This window comes from Oncorhynchus clarkii, chromosome 4, assembly GCF_045791955.1.
Source record: "Oncorhynchus clarkii lewisi isolate Uvic-CL-2024 chromosome 4, UVic_Ocla_1.0, whole genome shotgun sequence".
In the NCBI taxonomy this organism is placed as follows: Eukaryota; Metazoa; Chordata; class Actinopteri; order Salmoniformes; family Salmonidae; genus Oncorhynchus; species Oncorhynchus clarkii.
The window spans coordinates 29,889,992-29,910,093 of NC_092150.1; the positions used below are offsets into that span (position 1 = coordinate 29,889,992).

Below are 20,102 nucleotides of genomic sequence, written 5' to 3' on the forward strand. Positions count from 1 at the left end.
ATCCAATCATAGTTCAGTATGTTGTTGCGGGAAATTTAAAAATATTTTCGTGACTAGCTGGAGTACAGCTACGACCTGAAGGGACTTTTTGCATCAGGTTAGGATATCAATTTAGCCAACCATAAAACCTAAAAATGTTCATAACCTAAACCTGTCTCCTAACCTGCTACAAAAAAAACGACTTCCGGTCGAAGCTGTATTCCGCTAGTCAGAGCCCTTGACCCGGAGAGAAGCAAACAAATGAGGGGAATACATTTTTTTCGTTTTAGTGTTTTGATTGATAAAGACTGACAACATGGACGACTTCGTAAAAAATAAATTTCAGAACAATGTCAAGATTTACACTGATAATCTGGAGAGAATCGTTCAGAAGGTAGGTGGAAATGGACTGGTAGCTAGTTAACGTTAGGGAACGTTAGTTTAGCTAACGTTGGCTAACTTGTAACTCTGCCGTGAGCCCGTGACTGTAACTAGAAGCTTGCTTATTTTGTAGACCGTATTCTTCTGACGATTTTGTATGATGATCATAGTTAGAAAAGACACCCTCTTTTGGTGTTCGCCAACTAACTAGTAGTAGCAGAGCAGATGCAGTTTTCAAACCGTATGTAGCGACTCACTTTGGTAGTAGCTAGTCTTTCTCGCCAACATCCCCCTTATGGCCACGGGACGAAATGCTCCAACAATGCACACCCCTCATCAATGGCACTCAGGACTACTAAGCATGTACCAAATCAAATTGTATTTGTCACATGCTCCGAATACAACAGGTTTAGTTAGACCTTAGTGAAATGTTTACTTACAAGCCCGCCCTTAATAACCAACAATGCAGTTTTAAGAAAAATAAGAGTAAAAAAAGTAAAAAAAAAGAAAAAAAAAGATGGATGAGTAAAAAATACCAACAAATAATTAAAGAGCAGCAGTAAAATAACATAACGAGGCACAGGTTAGTCGAGGTAATATGTACATGTAGGTAGAGTTAGTGACTATGCATAGATAATGAACAGAGAGTAGCAGCAGTGTAGGGGGTGACAATGCAAATAGTCTGGGTAGCCATTTGATTAGCTGTTCAGGAGTCTTATGGCTTGTGGGTAGAAGCTGTTAAAAAACATTTTGGACCTAGACTTGGCGGTACCAGCCAGAGAGAACAGTCTATGGGTGGGGTGGCTGGAGTCTTTGACAATTTTTAGGGCCTTCCTCTGGCACGCCTGGTATAGAGATTCTGGATGGCAGGAAGCTTGGCCCCAGTGATGTACTGGACCGTACGCACTACCCTCTGTAGTGCCTTGCGGTCGGAGGCCAAGCCATTGCCATACCAGGCAGTGATGCCCTCGATGGTGCAGCTGTAGAGCCTTTTAAGGATCTGAGGACCCATATCAAATATTTTCAGTCTCCTGAGGGGGAATAGGCTTTGTCGTGCCCTCTTCACGACTGTAGTCCTTCGTCTTGATCACATTGAGGGAGAGGTTGTTATCCTGGCACCACACGGCCAGGTCTCTGACCTCCCCCCTATAGGGAAACATCCAAATGTGCCTGTATTTACTCTTTCTGGCTCAACAGTATTCAAAGCTGCATGATGATGGGACTGAGGTGAACCTGGAGGACATAACTCCCCAAGGTAAACACAATTCAGTTTATGGTGTCACTGTGGACCTTCAGTGCTTGAAGAATAATTGTTTAGTCTTGTCAACAACAAGTAGCCAGCTTTATGTTGATGGGTAAACCATCTGGACTCAAAAGAATTGGCTCCATGCCTTGATGTTTTCTTGTTTTTTTTTCATGTATCCTGTCATTGGATGGAGAAGATGTGAGCCGTTGCATGTTCAAGTCAGAGTTGGCGCTGTCAAAGCTGGAATTGTCAAAGGTTTGTAAATGATCTGTGGCTAATTATTTTACATCCACTTTGTACATTTTCTGTTTATGTCGACTTTACATTTTTCTGAGGAATCTCTTTCTGGATCACACCTCTTATCTACCTTCTCTTTAGAGTGATGTTGGCCTGGCAGAGCTGTCACTAGGAGGTAGGGAACTACAACATGTTGTTTCTCTGAGATGTGCACTTGTTCAATTGATCTAAATCTATATTCACGTTATGTTTTGTTATTTCAGATATTTCTGAAATACACAGGCCACATGACACCACTGGATACTTCAAGGTAAATTGCTTTTACTTCATCTAATTGGAGTTCTCCCAATCTGGGGCGGCAGGGTAGCCTAGGTAGCCAGGCAGTTAACCCACTGTTCCTAGGCCGTCATTGAAAATAAGAATTTGTTCTTAACTGACTTGCCTAGTTAAATAAAGGTAATATATAAATAAATAAAAATCTATCGAGCAATGACCTACACACACAGAAAACTGATTGTGGACAGAACAGATCTGTCTGTTTGGAGACTAGAGTCCAACCAGATGTTAACAGTTCACATTACTATAGCATAAAATCAAAGTTGTTGGTCACATACACCGTTTTGCAGATGTTATAGCGAGTGCCACAAAATGCTTATGTTACTAGCTCCTAACAATGTAGTAAAAGGTCAACAATTATGCGAATAATCAATACATATAAAATCTTAATGTCCGAATGAGTCAATTAACCCAAGTGGCACCGTAACAGTAATCCAGATATGTCAAGAATCCAGTATATAAATATATAAGCAGTGTAGTTAAAATGCAATGTTATACTAGTAGAAATAATAGTAGCGTTTGTCAAGAATAATATTTAAATACACATAACAAAACCCCATGGAAAAATAAATCTTACTGTACTTCTCGTGTTTTCCAACAGATGGACATCTCATACCACCAGTATGATGCCAACAGTGATTGTGTCGATGAGGGTGCTGTAGACACGAGTGCTGTCGCTGCCCCCAGTAACGATTCTGTTATGCATCAGGCTGCTGAGAACAGCCACTGTACGTTAATGATTTCAACATAAACCCCAGTGACTTATGAAATACAACTGCAGCACTTTTTTTTTGTTTTTGACATTTCTGATGAATAAATTGGATTTATATCGCCTCCAACAGGGGTGGACAATTCCAAGGTGAATGAGACTAGAAGTAACCTGTGGGGGGCACCAGAGGAGCAGGATGGGGAGCTGGAGCGCTCTCTGAGCGGTCAACGGAGCACTCTACAGGAGCTGTATCCCAGCATGCTCAGTCAGATAGGAGAGGCCTGGAGGCGCCAACATGTGTCCGACGCGGCTGTAGGGGTGCTAAGGAGGTACCACAGACTCAGGTGGTCGTCTAACAGAAACTTCAACAGCACCCTGAGACCAGCTCACAGAAAACCTGACCTCAACATTAGCCAATCCATCCTCCCAACATCTCAGAACACCACACTGAATGTGAGTAATCCCAAGAGTCCAAAGTTTAACCTCAAAAGGACAAACGGCACCCATCCTCCTCCACAGACCAAGGTCATCCTCCAGAAGTGGCCAGCAGAGAGGCAGTCACCCAGGAAGCGGACAAATTCAGGAAATGGACAACCGTCTCGCTCTTTTCCACTGATGGACTTCTCCTCTTGTCCTTCCTCTGCATGCTCCAGTCCTGCCGCCTCTGCTCCCTCTTCCCCTCCCTCTTCCCCTCCCTCTGCTCCTCCCTCTTCCCCTCCCTCTGCTCCTCCCTCTGCTCCTCCCTCTTCCCCTCCCTCTGCTCCTCCCTCTTCCCCTCCCTCTGCTCCTCCCTCTGCAGCCTCCCTCTGCTCCCTCCTCTGCAGCCTCCTCCGCTCCCCCCTCTGCAGCCTCCTCCGCTCCCTCCTCCCCTCCCTCTGCAGCCTCCTCTGCTCCCTCCTCCCCTCCCTCTGCAGCCTCCTCCCCTCCCTCTGCAGCCTCCTCTGCTCCCTCCTCCCCTCTCTCTGCTCCCTCCTCCCCTCTCTCTGCTCCCTCCTCCCCTCTCTCTGCAGCCTCCTCCCCTCCCTCTGCAGACTCCTCCCTACAGGAGAACCCTGAGCTAGATGAGGCCCCCCTAAACCAAACCTTCACGGTGTCTATGTCCTCTGCCCCACCCACCAGGGTTAGGTATACTACCCTTGTCTTCAGTCCTGACAGATCTGAAGGCCCTTTCACAGCAGGAGGGTTGAGCAGCCCATCTCTGAGGTGTGCCGTCCCCAGTCAGAGGATTTTCACAGCAGTACGCCCTGTGGTCAGTATGGACATGTCTTCAGACACAGAGAGGTCTGTCTCAGCAGCACAGAGTCCCTACAGAGCCAGACTGCTGAGCTGGGAAGGCCAGCGTGCATCTCCTAACACTGACCATAGAAGCCTCAAATCAGGCGTTGCTGGATATCATCAGAGAAACATGGTGACGGTGGAACCCAGATCTTCCCCTGCGTTTTCCCCCTCTTTTCAGAGTCCTCTGATGTCACCCAGGAAGCTTCACCACCTAGACGCCTGCAGTACCTCCCAACTGAAAGTCCACTCATCTCGAGTCACACATCAGGAGTCTACTGCTGGGGCAGCTCAGCCAAAGCTCCAGCGACACTATTCCCTGGATTCATTCTCCCCATCCATCAGTCTAAGGAACTCCACTAAGCAGATCGATGAGGACTTCCAGAAGCTTTACCACAAGCTTGTGTGTCAGGGCAAATACCACAAGCTTGTCTGTCAGGGCAAATCGGTCCCCTCCTGTCGCATGTGTGAGAGGAGAGCAGAAACCACCAGAGGCCCCTCCTCCTCTGCTCTGGCTGCCCTGGCCCTGTCTCCTCACCACTCTGTCATGAGGAAGCGTCGCAGGGAGCTGGTCCAGAAACATTCCCCAGAGTCCAAACGCTTCAGAGACAACTCCTGCGTGTACTCACCAGGATCTCTCCGCCAGAGGAGAGAAATGATCAGGTGCCAGAATCGCTTAGACAGCCACTTGTCCTCCACGCATCTATCCTCCATCCAGAGGGACATCTCCTGTGACTCCCACACCTGGAGCCCGCATAGGGCCAGCCTGTTTCAGATCCGCCACAGCCCCCATCACCACTCAGACGCAGCAGTCAGGAAAGCTGCAGGCTCCTGGTCTCGCCTGCATGTTGATCAGCCCTCTCCTGCTTGTGTAAGGGTCTTCCACAGAAACAATGTACACACAGAATACCAGTATTTTGTTTCCTTATATTTTGTAACATTGCTGTCCTGTCTCCTGTTTTAGAGAGCGAAATACAACAGATTTGTTGGGATTCATCCAGGTTCGTTTCTTGGAAAATAAAATTCTGAACTTTGACCACCGCAATGAATGTATTCAGTTCTGATGAGACCATTTCTCCCCCCAGGAAAGTCACCTGTCAAGGCAGAGTGCCAATGTGGCTGTTCGCCAAGGTAACCTTGACCTTATTCAGTCTGTTCTGTGTTGTCGTTGAAGATTCATTTTGTTTCTCATGTTAACCAGCCTCCCTTCTTTCCCCAGTTTCTCTAGGAGACAGCTTCTGTATAAATGATGTCAGCCCACAGAAAGGCCTGCACCTCTAGATGATATGACTGTTAAATATGTTGCTGTTTTATATCAGCTTTTAAAACATGTTCCAATTACTCATTAGTTACAATGAACAGTGTTCCCACGAGGTCTTTTTTATGCCCCCTTGGGATAACAATAGCTGTTTTTTGAACGGATAGATACATAAAATACATACTAAATGACTTTGTAATAAAACAAGCTTGAAAACTTTTTGGCTGTATGCATTTATTTTATCACATATCACAATAGGGAAAATCTAATTATGATCAACATAGAAAAGAATCTGAAATGTACTTTACAAGAGGATTCATGTAAATAAGGGAGACAAAGGATTCAACTACTTTAAACAGGTCTGCATATGTATTTTCCTATTTAAAGATTTTTGGCTATATGAAACGAAGGCAAGTTGTTTCCACTAAACATTGTTGCGTCTTACAGCTGATAAGGCAACTTGTAACATCTCTCCTATGAGAGGATAGAAATAAGGGGTCGTTCGTTCCGTGTTCCACAGCTACTTTCACCTCACAAAATGTTGCTTTTCAGTAACAATGGAATGTAATCTTACGTGGAATTAAAAGGCTGGGTTCAAATGTAATACATTGACATGCATACGGTTGTGTTGCCAGAATGGCAGCATTAATGCCCCCAAATGATTCAGGGTTAAGTACAATAAACAGCAGTAGTGTGATCGAGAACAGTTTGGTTGTGGTCATCTATGGCAGCTTCAGCTGTGTCTGATGACTTGTTGAGAGGGTTGTGGTCATCTATGGCAGCTTCAGCTGTGTCTGACTTGTTGAGAGGGTTGTGGTCATCTATGGCAGCTTCAGCTGTGTCTGATGACTTGTTGAGAGGGTTGTGGTCATCTACGGCAGCTTCAGCTGTGTCTGATGACTTGTTGAGAGGGTTGTGGTCATCTATGGCAGCTTCAGCTGTGTCTGATGACTTGTTGAGAGGGTTGTGGTCAACGGTCACCACTCCAGTTCCACAGGGTATTTGCCTGTGAGGCAGGCGGTGCAGTGGCCCACTCTCCTGCTGGCATTGGTGTTGATCCTCTCATCCTTCCCCTGGAGGGAGGGGATTCCTCCCTGCACCGCTGATAACAGGCCCTCAACCGACAGATACCTCACACTGGTTGCACCTACAGAACACATCAGTTTGCCACACACACAACTGGTGTTAGCCAACCATGTCTCAAGTCACAGATCAAAATGTGAATGTAGAGGGGACTACTCTCAAAAACATGAACTTTGTAGCGTTCCAAATCTCACCAATGTAGCCCGCAATGTCCTCAAACTCTGGCCTGTTAGCAATGAGCTCCTCTTTTGTGGGGATGTTGATGCCCATGTAGCATGGGAACCTGATGGGTGGTGAGGCAACACGGATGTGAACCTATAGGAGGGAGGTAAGCAACCAAAATGGGTGGTCATTACAGACAACGCGAGACCAAACTTAGTATAGTACTCAACCATTATAACAAGGAGAGATTACCTGCAGTATAATTGATAGAAAGAGGGCTGATAATGATCCAACTCTGGGCCACTCACCTCTGTGGCTCCTGCTTCCTTTAAGAGCTTTATTATGGGGGAGATGGTGTTGCCCCTGACAATGGAGTCATCAACGAGCACCACTCGCTTGCCTATAAAGTTGTCTGTCAGTGCCCCAAACTTCTTGGCCACCCCCAACTGCCTGAGGCGTGTGTTTGGTTGAATAAACGTTCTCCCAACATAGCGATTCTTACACAGAACCTCCACGTACGGCAGTCCCGACTGCAGAGATGGAACAGCATAGTACAGACTGAAGCCCAAGAGGAGCACATGCATACATACCAAGCATAAAAAAATGAAAGAATAGTGAAGACATGCAACTTATCAAAACGTATAGGCGACTACTAAATGGTCATGGAAAACAGACAGAAGACCTGATCAGTGTGTTTTTGCTGCCTCACCTGTTGAGCATATCCCAGTGCAGCCGGTGTAGCAGACTCGGGCACAGTGCTGACCACGTCTGCCTCTGTAGGGGCCTCAACGGCCAGCTGACGTCCACAGCGCTGCCTCACCGTGTACACCATCTGACCTGAAACACCAGGAGGAAACTATAGGTGCTCTGGCATCAGGTCAAAGGCAGGTAGCCTAGTGGTTAGAGCATTGGGCCAGTAACCAAAAGGTTGCTGGATCACATCCCCGAGCTGACACAGTGAAAATCTGTCATTCTGCCCCTGAACAAGGCATTGCTCCCCGGTAGGACGTCATGGTAAATAAGATGATTGTTTTAACTGACTTGCCTAGTTAAATATAAAAATAAAAAAACACATTGTGTGCCATAATCTCCCAGTCAAACTATTCACTACTCTCACCGACTAAGTACTAAATCAGTTTTAGTGTTATTAGCCAGGCCAACTTCTAAATATGCCTACCTTCAAATATGGAATCTGGTCTGGCAAAGTAGACATATTCAAAGATGCAGAATGCAGGGAGGTCTCCCTCGGGGCGAGGGACGATGCTTAGGGACTTCACACCGTGTTTGGAGATCTGGACTATCTCTCCAGGCATCACCTCTCTGTAGTACCTGAGGACCAGACCGAGCAGAAAGAGGCTTGTGAGCCACACATTGCCATGGCAATAAGAGAACGGTAACCATGGTGATGAGAGCACTCACTTGGCACCAATGGACTGGAAGCTGCAGGACTCTGATGACACCACCCAGCCCTCTGTCTCCCCCTCGCCAGCACCTGACAGTGGACAGAGTATGGCCTGTCAATCATCCATCCTCTTCCACCTCTTTAAGGGTGCCAATATATTTGATTATAGATTAGTAACCCTGCTCATAGATAATGCACAAATCAAGAGATCCAAAAATACCATGCAGCGCTAAGGAAGGACCAAAAATACCTGCAGTGTGGAGTTTAGAAATGGGGACGAGGCGCCCAATACTGAGGGGTCTGTTTCCATACGGGTCACGGATAGCATAGATCACATCTGTGTACATCACCAGCAGCGAGTAGGATGTCGGGGTCTCATGCATCAGGTTCTTTATCCTGCAATGGCGAGAATAAACAATCAAGATGAAGAAGAGTGTCACAAGAGATGGGGTATTATTAGAATAGAAGGTTCTAGAACCAACCTGGCAACCCAGTCAGGGGCATCCAGCTCCTCCATGGGTGGAGTCAGAGCCAGCAGCTGGGTGATGAGCTCACTGTCTGAGCTGGTGGACAGGCCCACGCCGTGACGCATCACCTGCCATACACATAACACACACAGTAATGTACCTTTAAAACAGAAAAACACACAAGGTCGGTGGATATGACAGCACAACCCACCTTCTTACGCAGTGCGGCTGCATTGACCAGCTCCCCGTTGTGTGCCACAGCGATCTTGCCGTGCAGTGTGTCCACCACAAAGGGCTGGCAGTTCTGCAGCTCAGAGATGCCCGTGGTGGAGTAGCGCGTGTGCCCGATGCCCAGGTTACCGTAGCGCAGCTTCAAAAGGTTCTCAGGTGGGAAGGCGTTGTTCACTAAGCCCATTCCCTGAGTTGGGAAGAGACGTAGCTAATCACAACACATAGGCAGACAGGGACATCTTGGGCACACACACACTGAACTTTGCTCTCCTAAAACCCTGTGCATTAAAAATAAAAATAAATGTAGCCAAACTGTGATTAGTAAAGCTTTAAGTGATGATATCACATGCCTGTTTTTATGCTACAAGTGTCTCATTTCTATACAGTGTGTTCTCTCCTTGTACTTCTGAGATTTTAGTTAACTAATAGGACTGAATCTCCCACAGATGGAAGGGTTTAAAAATGTGTTTTGTTGTTTGGGGGGGGGGGGGGGGGGTGATAGTATTATGCCTAGTTTGAGGCCACTGATGGGATGTTGTGTAAATTAGAGGACAAGTTGAGTATCTTTGTAATCTAGAATGAGTAGGATTGTAGCCATTTCTCTTTCATGTTTCCATACTGAATGGTTCTGTTTGTCACACATTTGTACCTTGAGGGTGTTGTACGTTGGTGGGTTGACTCCATTGCTTGTGACAATCCCAGCACTTTCCTGACCCCTAGGTAAACAAAAACAAATAGATTGCTTGAATGACAGTTTTAGTGAGGTAGAAACACTTGCAACAATGACACAGCAGTCCTTAAATCTCTTACAGCCAAACCTACTCGACTTTGCTTGATGCAACATGTTTGAGGCCAGCTTTTATTCATGCATAATGCCTTGGGGCAGACTAAACCGTTTTGGTGAAGGAGAAGTGGTGTGGGGGGAGAAATGGGGGTTGTGTGTATCTGCAGTGGAGTTTCCTTATATGGAGTGGCCTTGCGCTGCAGACGATTTGCCAAGCTGCTTCTCGGATTACAGTCCATCCCTCCCCCACATCACAAAGCTTAAGCCAGTAGTGAGGCTGCGTGGGCGTTCCTCTCAGGCTTAAACGCCTGGTTGCCTAGGGAACCGGGCAGCAGAGGAAGGGGGGCTGGGAGAGAAAGAAGCGTTTCCAGGTCAGCTCAAACATGGAGAGAGGAGCAGGGAGACAAAGAAGAGGTGAAGAAGACACGGTAGAGGTAGAGGAGACAGGAGCAGCAGGACAGTGGGGGGAAGCGGAGGTGCTGGCACTTCTGTCAGTGTGGGGGGAGCTGGGAGCAGCTCAGCATTCAGGCGTCAGCAGCAGAGCCACATTTGAATGCATCTCAGAGCAGCTGAGAGGGCTCAGCGTGCTGCGGGACTGGAGGGAGTGTCAAGCCCAGTGCAGGAGGCTGGGACTGCAAGCCAGGAAGGCTGAATCACCAGGCACATTCAACAACTACAATCAGGGGGCAGCAGCCATGATGGACACCCAAATGACCCCAAGTGACTTGGTGGAAGAGGAGGAAGATCTGACCAGTGAGAAAGAGGCCCACTCTTCCTTAGTCACAATGCAGGAAGGTAACTCGGAGTTACAGGAACAGTGTTATATTGGGAGAGAAATATACAAGTGCTTACAAAATATTTGTATATGGAAACTTTGAAACAATTACAGTATATAGCAATTGGCGTAGGTTATAGGAAGCAATGAAATAAAACGATCTGCGACATCCCAACACACTAGCTGTGAGTGATGGATTGTTAAGATAATGTCAGAAAAACAGTGGACCATAGACTATGCTTAATAAATGTAGTACCAAATCTTAAGTTGTTTAGTATATGCAGCAGTAGTCTAACTAGCAGTCTTTAAATGATCCCTCATCTAAATAAGAAGCCTCAGAGGCTGCTTTGTGACCAAGATGTTGACTCGGACACAACTGGAGTCACATACCAGTAGCCTAGAAAAAGGATTACACTGAATCTAAATAAACCCGAGTATCTGTAACAGACCATATCAAAAAAGTATCCCTTGATTCACATTCCTTTAAAAATGTAAGCGTATGTGTGTGTTCGTTTAGGAGGCCCGGGTCAGATTCTTCATGGGGCTCTCCCCTACGCCCAATGCGTGGGCCCGGAGGGGGGCCGCCACTGGACAGATGAGGAGGTGCGGGCTCTGCTGTGCGTCTGGTCTGACCGCCACGTCCGGCAGCGTCTGAAAGGGACGCTACGCAACAAGGCCATCTTCCAGGAGATGGCCCGCCGCATGCAAAGAGGTTTCGGAGTGGTGCGCAACTGGAAACAATGCCGCACGAAATATAAGAACCTCAAGTATGAGTACAAGATGGCCAAGAGCGCCCAGGCCGCTGCAGGCAGCAGCGGCAGTGGCCCAGGAAGGTACATGAAATTCTTCGACGAGTTGGAGGCCATATTGCTGGACAGGGGACTTGATGGGAAGGATGGGAACCATGATATGCAGAGGAGAGGACCTGATGTTGACCAGGGAGCTGGGAGGCTGGAAACTCTTGGAGGCCAGACACAGTCAACAGCACCTGCAGGAGACCTGGTCATTGAGATAGATGGTGAGGTTTTAATGAATGATGATACTGAATGAGTACATTGCATAGTCTTAGTTCTACTTTTTACAGTCCTGGAACAAATGTCTCTTTCAGATGACAATAGTGACGATTATGAGCTGGACACAGACCCAAATCAAAGGGAATTAGGTATGTGTAATCAAATAACCTACAGCAGAAATGCCTTCTGAAATTTAACAGCTATGCCCGTCGCCCACTCACTATTCTGTCTCCCACCCTAATAGAGGCCCACATATCACCACTGGACCAGTCTAGCGCCGAGCAGTTCCACGTGGTAACGGTGTCTGACACAGGACGGAACTGGAGTGACCAGGAGGTGCGTGCACTGATCCAGGTGTGGTCTGAAGAGGGCGTGTGCAGGCAGCTGCAGAGCTCCACCAGGAAGAGGGACATCTTTGTGCAGATCTCCTGCCGACTACTGCAGCAAGGGGTGGAGCGTGACTGGAAGCAGTGTCACACCAAATACAAGAACCTCAAGTACCTGTACCGCTCCTTACAGAGGGGAAGGGCTGACGGCACAGACCCGCGCCACCTTATGAGGTTCTATGATGAGGTGGATGCCATTTTGACCAGGTCGGATAGTGGACCTGCCATGAGATATGAGGAACAAACAGAGGCTGGTGCCATTTTGGCTGGGGCGGCCATGATGGGGTACGAGGATGGCAAAGATGCCATTTTCATGTCGTCAGATAGAGCAACTGCAAGAATGGGACATGAAGAGAGGACTCGTCCAGTTAACTCTTACACAGCTCAAAGTTATGAGGTTATCCCCAGGAATGAGGACAAACGAGCATACACAGGTAAAAAAATAAAAAGTGACTCAGATAGCAATTGTAGTTAAACCGAATGTCACTCAATATAATTTAGTGGTGACCATATAAAAGATAACAGACAAGCCATTACATCTTCAGACATATCCCACATCTCTATGTTATAGCCTATAACAAGCTAATTTCTCAGATTAAAAATTAACCCCCATCAGCCCCAAAGCTGGTGGTCAGAGACAGCAGAACCTGGTGGAGGAAAAGAGGTTCTGATATTGTGCATTAACACTGATTTGTCATATGCCTATTGGTTTCTTACAGGCAATGCTGAGATGGATAAAAGAGAGGACGCGACAGCAAAAAGAGGGCTGAAGAGGAAAGCATTGGATCAAGGTTAAATTGTACCTCCTCCATCAACAATTATGTTTGTCACATCACGAGAATGTCTTATCTAATTTTAAAATCCACACATGACCAAAGGCTCAGTAACAGACTAATGATGGACAGTGTGACTGAGTGAGTCAGTCCAGTGACTTGCCAAGGAGTCTCCTAATCAAATCACGAGAGGGTGGGTTGGTAAAGAGTCAGGAAACTGCTGAGAAAAGACTACAACATTGGCCTTTGCAATATGGCTTATGTGTATCCCATCTGTTCAAAAAGTAGAACAGTGTTTTCAGTAAAATCAAGATTACCAATCTGTCATCAAAATCTGAAGAGATCACATTCTTTTGTACACATTTTGAAATATTCTTCGAGCACATTAGCACGATCATTTTGAGAGGACCAAGGTCAAGAATCTGCGCCAGATAGCTCTTTTGTACATCATGGCAGCCCCAATTCTGATATTTGTTTTCTCCACTAAATTGGTCTTTTGATCAACCACATCAGATATTTGGTCAGATCCAAATTGGTCAAAAGACCAATTAGTGGGAAAAAGATCAGAATTGGGCTGCCTATATATTCGCCCTATATGAACACAACCCATGTGTCACAGACTTCTACACACAGTAAAAAGTGAGTAAAGGCATTTAACCCCTCAACTCAATCTCTGATGTACTGACCCTATTGATTCCTTGTTTTATTTTTATAGATACACATAGACCTGTGAAAAGGCATGACACTGGGGGCAGCTGTGCTGAGAGTATTGACTTCCAGTACAAAGAGGAGGATCAATACATTCCTATTATAGAGATCAACTCAGTCTGTTCCATGGCAGCCTCTGACTCATTCCGAGAAAAACAGGTAGGCGTCAGAATGTGAAAAATTATGTTTTAGCATCATAGTAACCAGTTGACTGCTGTATACAATAAGAGTCTGGAAGTCGTGGTACACAATACCTTTACGAAAGATATTGAGTTGAGTCTCCATTGGAGAAATGTATCAGCGCTAGTCTGGAATCCAAGGACGAGATGTCCATACTTTCACGGGAAACAAAGTAACACTTAAAATGTCAAATTTAGCAAGAAGTGATCAAGAAAGTTTGACGTCACATCATGTGTTGTTCTGAGAAATGGACCGCTCCCTCCAATGTATTTTCTCAGTGAAAGTTGCACAATGGGTTTGAGGGTTTGATAAAGCAAGTGTATAATCAATTATGGGAAAGATAGTCGGAATTTGTGCTTAGCGGATGGGTATACAAAATAGTTGACGGCGCTATGTAAACGTGCTAGCTAGAAAACAAACTCACCTGTGCTGTAGCGCTACAAGACCCAAAGTTAACACTTTGGCAACTTCTAGTTGTGTTGGCCATTCCCCTGCTGCAACACAGCCAAACACTCCGCACTCTTCTCCGATGCCAGATTCTTCGAACTCGCTCATTCTTCAGTCCCTGCGCGTCTCAGCTTGTATACTTCACACTCACAGCAGTGCAATTCCACGTTTTACACACTGACCACGTGTTAAAAATAGTGCTAGCGGGAAAGTATGCTTCCTCTTGTTGGTTAGCGTCTACACACAGACGGGCTCAACCTAGTACAGGGCTACAAAATGGGGATGCTTGCTATGAAGCCTATTGAATTGACTCGCTAAAATGTAACGTTACCTCGAGTTGACAGCCCCTGACAAGACGGAATCATCCGTGGCAGATTGCGAAAGTACTAGGCCGACAATTTACAAACGAAAAAAAAGTATATAGATTTGATGACTGACTGATGTCAGCTAGTCCAAGATTTCCAATCATTCGCCCTGGGTTTTTTTTTGTGTGTGATAAAGGTGCAATGAGATTTATTTGAAAGTATTCAAGAGATACTAATCAAAAAACGACAAAATAAACCATTGTATCGCTGATATATGTAGTGATGAGGCATAACTTCCCCCCACGTGGAGAGGCCTTCATTACTTTGACCGAGTCTAAATCAACAAACCCCGCCCACCCAGTGAACAAGCCTTGCACAACGAACTCGCTCAGTGCAGAGTCCTCTTTCTGTGCTGACTTTTCTACGGGTTGCGGGTGAAGTTGCGAAAATTATAAATAAGATATTTTGGGTGTACATTTCCCACACTTGATTTAATATATTTTTGCTTGCTTTACTTTTCAGGGTTGCAGATCGTCTTCCAACATGGCGTCTCCATCAGGTATGTTTTCCACCAAAGTACAACTTGTAGGCCCATTACTTATGTTTGTTCATTTGCAAAACGCTACATCAAGTAATTTCAAGATGGATAATTGAAATGATGATGCAATCAGATGTCTATTGTAAACACGCGTTTATCGTAAAAATCGATGAACCAATGTTTGGGGTTATTCACTGTTTCATTTTTGTCTGGTTTTGAAGAGCTGAAACTGGGACAGAAACTAAACGAGGGAAAGACCAAGCAGATTTTCGAACTCGCGGATGAGCCAGGCCATGTTTTGGTCCAGTCGAAGGACCAAATCACAGCAGGGAATGCAGCGAGGAAGGACCAGATGGAGGGCAAGGCCGCGATAGCAAACAGAACCACGAGCTGTGTTTTCAAGTTGCTGCAGGAGGCGGGTGAGTCGTCAGGCTACACTGTTATCAATTATGCAAGTTAGTAAGTGCTAATGACATGTAAATGTTATGATTAGTGTGGCAATGTATGCATGTGTGGGTGCTTGTGATACTTTGTTTAGATGTGCCCTCCGTCATACCTCCTCTCATCCTTTCAAGTGTCGAGAACATCAGATTGTTTTGTAATCAATTCGAAAGCTTCTTGGATCTGTGAGAAATATACATTGTCCTGGGACATTTAAGTGTGCCAACAATTCATGAGTGGATTCGTCTGCAGGCTAGAATGCAATTAAACAGCTATTATCAGGGATTGTTCTGTCTGTAACTGAGCACAGTGGCCAGCTGTCCTGAGTATCCAGGCCATGTTACATTCCTGTGTTTGACATTGTAATCACAGTAGTCTGTTACTAAACACTACTTGATCAGAAATAACTCCATGTTGCGTTTATTTTTAAATAAATGTTGTAAGCCTAACTGTGGAAATTAATTTGTTGCAACTCAGAATGTGTCCCTAGTCCTCTTTCCTCCCCTTCATCTAAGACAATGGCATATCTGACTGGCTGTTAATTGGCTTCGTGGCCTTAGTAGTAGTGCATTTGATTTAATCATTATGGCTGAGTAAGACCTTGTGATGTCCCTATCCCTCAGGCATTAAGACAGCTTTTGTGAGGCAGCAGTCGGAGAAGGCATTCGTGGCGGCCCGCTGTGAGATGATACCAATCGAGTGGGTCTGTCGGAGGGTGGCCACCGGATCCTTTCTCAAGAGGAACCCAGGGGTCAAGGAGGGCTACAGGTTCTACCCTCTGAAAATGGAAATGTTCTTCAAGGTGTGTGTGTATTTCTCTGTCCAATCATGCCCAGTAGAAACATATCCTCTCCCATAATCCAATCTTCCGGTTTGATTTGCACACATTCATTGTCCGCTCAGGGGACAACATTGAAAGTTAGGTGCATCAACTCATCCTCCTTCATACAAATATTTCTGTGTTTTACAATTTACATCAATGTCCTATCTTGGTCACCATTTGTGTTTGTCCCAGGACGATGCCAACAATGACCCTCAATGGTCAGAGGAGCAGCTGCTGGAGACTAAGTTATCTCTGGCTGGGCTCACCATTGGCCGCTGTGAGGTGGACATCATGAACCGCAGCACTGTGGCCATCTTTGAGGTCCTGGAGAGGGCCTGGGCCACCCAGAACTGCACCCTTGTGGACATGAAGGTATGCAGCTCAGCACCCCCCTCTGCTGGTCATGGGGGGTAGCACAGTGCTACAAGCTAGATGTGGAAGTCATGTTGGGGCATTTTTAATTTAATGTCTTCCCGTAAAACATTGCTTTTGAATGTTTTTTGTATTTTTTTGTTGTTGACAGATTGAGTTTGGTGTGAATGTGAGCACTAAAGAGATAGTGCTTGCTGACGTGATTGACAATGACTCCTGGAGGCTGTGGCCAGCGGGAGATCGGAGTCAGCAGAAAGACAAACAGGTGAGGTGATCTCCCGCATTGCTCTGTTCAATTCTCCCATCCTGCCATCCCTTAATGGAAAAAAACTAATGTTGCCATTATTTAACCACCTCAGATTTTGAGTTACACCACATTAGCTGTAGTGTAAAACTGTGTGCTCTTCTCTGCAGGTGTACCGGGACCTGAAGGAGGTGACTCCTGAAGCTATGCAGATGGTGAAGAGGAACTTTGAGTGGGTCTCTGAAAGCGTGAAGGTAAGCTAACCTTGTATATCCCACTACTCCTGTGCCCTATTACCCTCTAGCCTAAAAGAGCCTGAGCTGACCAGCTGTATCTGTTATCAGGAGGACAAGCACTAGTGTTTGTGTTGAATCAACATACCATACTGATAGAGAATCAGGTAGTTTAACATTAACTGGTGGCCTCCCGGGTGGCGCAGTGGTCTAAGGCACTGCGTCGCTGTGCCACCAGAGATTCTGGGTTCGAGCCCAGGCTCTGACCGGGAGGTCCATGGGGCGACGCACAATTGGCCCAGCGTCGTCCGGGTTAGGGAGGGTTTGGCCGGCAGGGATATCCTTGTCTCATCGCTCATTAGCGACTCCTGTGGCGGGGCCGGGTGCAGTGCATGCTGACCAGGTGTGACCTGCATGCGGTCTTTCCTCCGACACATTGGTGCGTCTGGCTGGGTTGGATGTGCGTTGTGTCGAGAAGCAGAAGCAGTAGGTTGGGTTGTGCTCTCGACCTTCGCCTCTCCCGAGTCGGTACGGGAGTTGCAGCAATGAGACAAGACTGTAACTACTGGATACCACAAAATTGGGGAGAAAAAGGGGTTAAAAAATGTTTAACATTAACTGGTTGTGTCTGTTGATTGTGTTCCAATCCAGTGTCATCTCTTAGACATTATCAGGTGAACCATCGGTGACCTTCACAACTTCTGTCAAATTAACCAAGTTTGTTTTAATCTGTCATGAAATGACATGCAGACCCGGTACAAGTACAGCCCATAGTGGAATAGGCATTCAGTAGAGGCTAACAGGCAGTGTGTTTTTGTCTAGCGGCTGCTGGAGCCCCAGGCCAGTGGCAGAGTGGTGGTTCTGATGGGCTCCATCTCTGACACGGCCCACTGTGAGAAGATCAGGAAGGCCTGTGGCTCCTACGGAATCCCCTGTGACCTCAGAGTCACCTCGGCACACAAAGGACCAGATGAAACTCTCCGCATCAAAGCTGAATATGAAGGTGGGCTGAGCTCAGTCTTTTAGCCCTAAGCTTACTGGGCACCCCTACAAATATAGCTACCCCTCTACGTAGATTGTTCATGCATTGTAAAAGCCATTGCTTGCTTATTATGTTTATTGAGAGTGGAAGATTCTGATCTATACATTTTTTTTTCTGAAAGTGTTTTAAATAATGGCTTGGTATGTGGAGTAACTGTGTAGTATAGTGGCTATCTAATATAAAACATTATATTAGGATGGATGAGCTAATGTGCAGTATTTTCCCAGGTGACGGAGTACCAACTGTGTTTGTGGCTGTGGCGGGCAGAAGCAACGGCCTTGGTCCAGTGATGTCAGGAAACACCGTCTACCCAGTCATCAACTGCCCTCCTATCACCCCCAACTGGGGGGCACAGGACATCTGGTCATCCCTTCGCATGCCAAGCGGTGAGTACATCCCTGCATGCGGTCTTTCTTGCTGTGTGTATTCAGTAATGTGTGGTAATTCTCAATTCTTATTGTATCTGTGTGTTTACCTTAACCCTGTGAGCTCCTCTCCCGCAGGTCTTGGCTGCTCCACCGTCCTCTCCCCAGAAGCTGCGGCCCAGTTTGCTGCTCAGATCTTCGGGCTCAGTGACCACCTGGTGTGGTCCAAACTGCGAGCCTCCATGCTCAACACTTGGGTGTCTCTGAAGCAGGCTGACAAGAAGCTGCAGGCCTGCAGCTTGTGAGGAGCCCCAGTACCATTCCAGACCCTGCCAGGCCTCCAAGATGGGAACTATCATGGGTCCCTGCCTGGCTGTGTGTCATGTCTCATGAAATGTTTACCATGATAGTTTACTAACTGTAAAATCAGCACTACAGCGCATTCCTCTAATCATTCCCTTAATAAGGCAGTTAACCCACTGTTCCTAGGCCGTCATTGAAAATAAGAATTTGTTCTTAACTGACTTGCCTAGTTAAAAAAGGTAATAAAAAATAAATAAAGAGATTAATATAAACTGTGGTGTCTGTTTTAAGACTTTTTCTACATGTGCAATAATATGACATTATTTTGAAAATGTGGTAATATGTAGCAACATTACATCCTGTTGGACATAATACAATGTTGATAAAGTATTAAAACCATAGATGGATGGGGTTTTCTTTTTTACACTGAATATCAATTGGATGAGCAACATTCACATACTCTTAAGTCTTTATCAATGAAACCGTAATGTTTCCTCAAATATATAATGCGCCAGAATTAAGTGGTGACTCGTGGGCGTTCATAAAAAAACTGCAAGCTAATCGTAGCCCAAATTACATGTTAAATTGATTGGGGGGAAATTATGCCTTGGGGAAATCTTTGTCTGGGGTTCCAGGATAGATGTTACTTTGAACTTGGAGGCGGGTGCCAGAGTGCAAGTGATGTCGGTGAGGGATCTCTTATCCCTCTTCATTCCAGGGGGTTTGTAGTCTTTAAACAAAGCCTTCAGATCCCTCTCATCATTCGGAATGGTTCTCATAGCTGTCACCACAAACCCAACAGTACACGTACCTCCCAAGTTTGAGGGAATGCTATAGTAAGCCATTTTTCCACACGACCAATAGGTTCCATTCGGAGCTCCTCTGAAAGGGATAATGTCATTATAGACTGAAGTACCATAGGTGTCGGCATTAACAGTTAACTTACAGGTATTGGATCCATTGTAATACATTATACAATTACATTCTAGTTCACCCAAATGATTACCTCCTCTAATACACCAAGGGGTTGTAATCACTCCTGCTACTGAATTAGGTGGGAGTTAAGCATTATCTGTCCTAGCCAACAACGATGGGACTGTGTGGTTGTGTAATGCAGAGAACGTCATAGGGTCAGGGTTACGTGGCATCTCCACTAAGAATGATAAGTCCTATGGGAACTCCCACAAGCGGTAAACCTGCTCCTACCTTAACTGGCCCCAAACCACACACTCAACACTCTTTTTGTCCAGATGTAAGATTAGCAACAATTTCTGCTCTAGAGAAGAACAAGTTGTCCTCATTGTTGTGGGCCTTACAGGGCTCTCTTTCGATGATGACCATCTCCTTCTGGGCCACAACTACGGGCCGGCGTTGGCCCCTTTGGCTCAGTACTTTTCAACCTCTGTCAGGTCTCCAACAAGAGGACAACCTACTGTTCTTATTAGCACTCCTGTGCTAATGCAGAGGAGGGCCAGATTGCACCACTGGAACTGGCCCATCATCTTCTGGATCAGGAACTTGTCTGCAGTGTGACACGTGAATCCAGGAATCTCTCTCAGCAACCATCACCGCAGTGAGGGTGGTCAGAAGAGCTTGGTACAGGC

General features: G+C 46.1%; 3 protein-coding genes across 4 annotated transcripts; 2 read left to right on the forward strand and 1 right to left on the reverse strand.

The window, feature by feature from the left end:
* Positions 1–295: 295 nt before the first annotated feature.
* Positions 296–5,510, forward strand: LOC139407968 (uncharacterized). Its single transcript, XM_071151827.1, has 9 exons — positions 296–373; positions 1,985–2,018; positions 2,107–2,153; positions 2,781–2,907; positions 3,022–3,554; positions 3,934–5,034; positions 5,128–5,164; positions 5,249–5,294; positions 5,383–5,510. The coding sequence occupies exons 1-9, from the start codon at positions 296–298 to the stop codon at positions 5,411–5,413; spliced, it is 2,034 nt and encodes a 677-aa protein (XP_071007928.1). The 3' UTR covers positions 5,414–5,510.
* Positions 5,511–5,635: 125 nt separating this feature from the next.
* Positions 5,636–14,472, reverse strand: LOC139406710 (phosphoribosyl pyrophosphate amidotransferase). The gene is made up of 11 exons (XM_071149653.1): positions 13,810–14,472; positions 9,416–9,482; positions 8,747–8,953; positions 8,551–8,663; positions 8,319–8,464; positions 8,086–8,158; positions 7,844–7,995; positions 7,376–7,503; positions 6,975–7,196; positions 6,699–6,819; positions 5,636–6,568 (listed from the first exon to the last, which is right to left on the reverse strand). The coding sequence occupies exons 1-11, from the start codon at positions 13,938–13,940 to the stop codon at positions 6,399–6,401; spliced, it is 1,530 nt and encodes a 509-aa protein (XP_071005754.1). The 5' UTR covers positions 13,941–14,472; the 3' UTR covers positions 5,636–6,398.
* LOC139406709 (phosphoribosylaminoimidazole carboxylase, phosphoribosylaminoimidazole succinocarboxamide synthetase) lies at positions 9,799–18,770 on the forward strand. 2 transcript variants are annotated; one of them, XM_071149651.1, is made up of 15 exons: positions 9,799–10,345; positions 10,843–11,343; positions 11,434–11,487; positions 11,583–12,158; positions 12,444–12,515; positions 13,213–13,364; positions 14,660–14,696; positions 14,897–15,094; positions 15,740–15,918; positions 16,132–16,311; positions 16,463–16,576; positions 16,726–16,809; positions 17,611–17,791; positions 18,058–18,216; positions 18,334–18,770. In XM_071149651.1, the coding sequence occupies exons 1-15, from the start codon at positions 9,934–9,936 to the stop codon at positions 18,498–18,500; spliced, it is 3,066 nt and encodes a 1,021-aa protein (XP_071005752.1). In that variant the 5' UTR covers positions 9,799–9,933; the 3' UTR covers positions 18,501–18,770. The 2 variants fall into 2 exon arrangements, with proteins under 2 accessions (XP_071005752.1, XP_071005753.1); XM_071149652.1 differs by lacking the exons at positions 9,799–10,345; positions 10,843–11,343; positions 11,434–11,487; ... (1 more) ...; positions 12,444–12,515; positions 13,213–13,364 and adding an exon at positions 14,464–14,571.
* Positions 18,771–20,102: the final 1,332 nt, after the last annotated feature.

Excerpts from the sequence above, each read along its gene's own strand:
- LOC139407968 (XM_071151827.1), top strand. The coding sequence starts at position 296 with ATGGACGACTTCGTAAAAAATAAATTTCAGAACAATGTCAAGATTTAC. Across the intron at positions 5,035-5,127 it reads ATCAGCCCTCTCCTGCTTGT|AGAGCGAAATACAACAGATT; the intron begins GTAAGGGTCTTC and ends CTCCTGTTTTAG. Across the intron at positions 5,165-5,248 it reads ATTTGTTGGGATTCATCCAG|GAAAGTCACCTGTCAAGGCA; the intron begins GTTCGTTTCTTG and ends TTCTCCCCCCAG.
- LOC139406709 (XM_071149651.1), top strand. The coding sequence starts at position 9,934 with ATGGAGAGAGGAGCAGGGAGACAAAGAAGAGGTGAAGAAGACACGGTA. Across the intron at positions 12,516-13,212 it reads GAGGAAAGCATTGGATCAAG|ATACACATAGACCTGTGAAA; the intron begins GTTAAATTGTAC and ends TTATTTTTATAG. Across the intron at positions 18,217-18,333 it reads ATCCCTTCGCATGCCAAGCG|GTCTTGGCTGCTCCACCGTC; the intron begins GTGAGTACATCC and ends CCTCTCCCGCAG.
- LOC139406710 (XM_071149653.1), bottom strand. The coding sequence starts at position 13,940 with ATGAGCGAGTTCGAAGAATCTGGCATCGGAGAAGAGTGCGGAGTGTTT. Across the intron at positions 7,996-8,085 it reads TTCCAGTCCATTGGTGCCAA|GTACTACAGAGAGGTGATGC; the intron begins GTGAGTGCTCTC and ends TCTGGTCCTCAG. Across the intron at positions 6,569-6,698 it reads GGACATTGCGGGCTACATTG|GTGCAACCAGTGTGAGGTAT; the intron begins GTGAGATTTGGA and ends TGTGTTCTGTAG.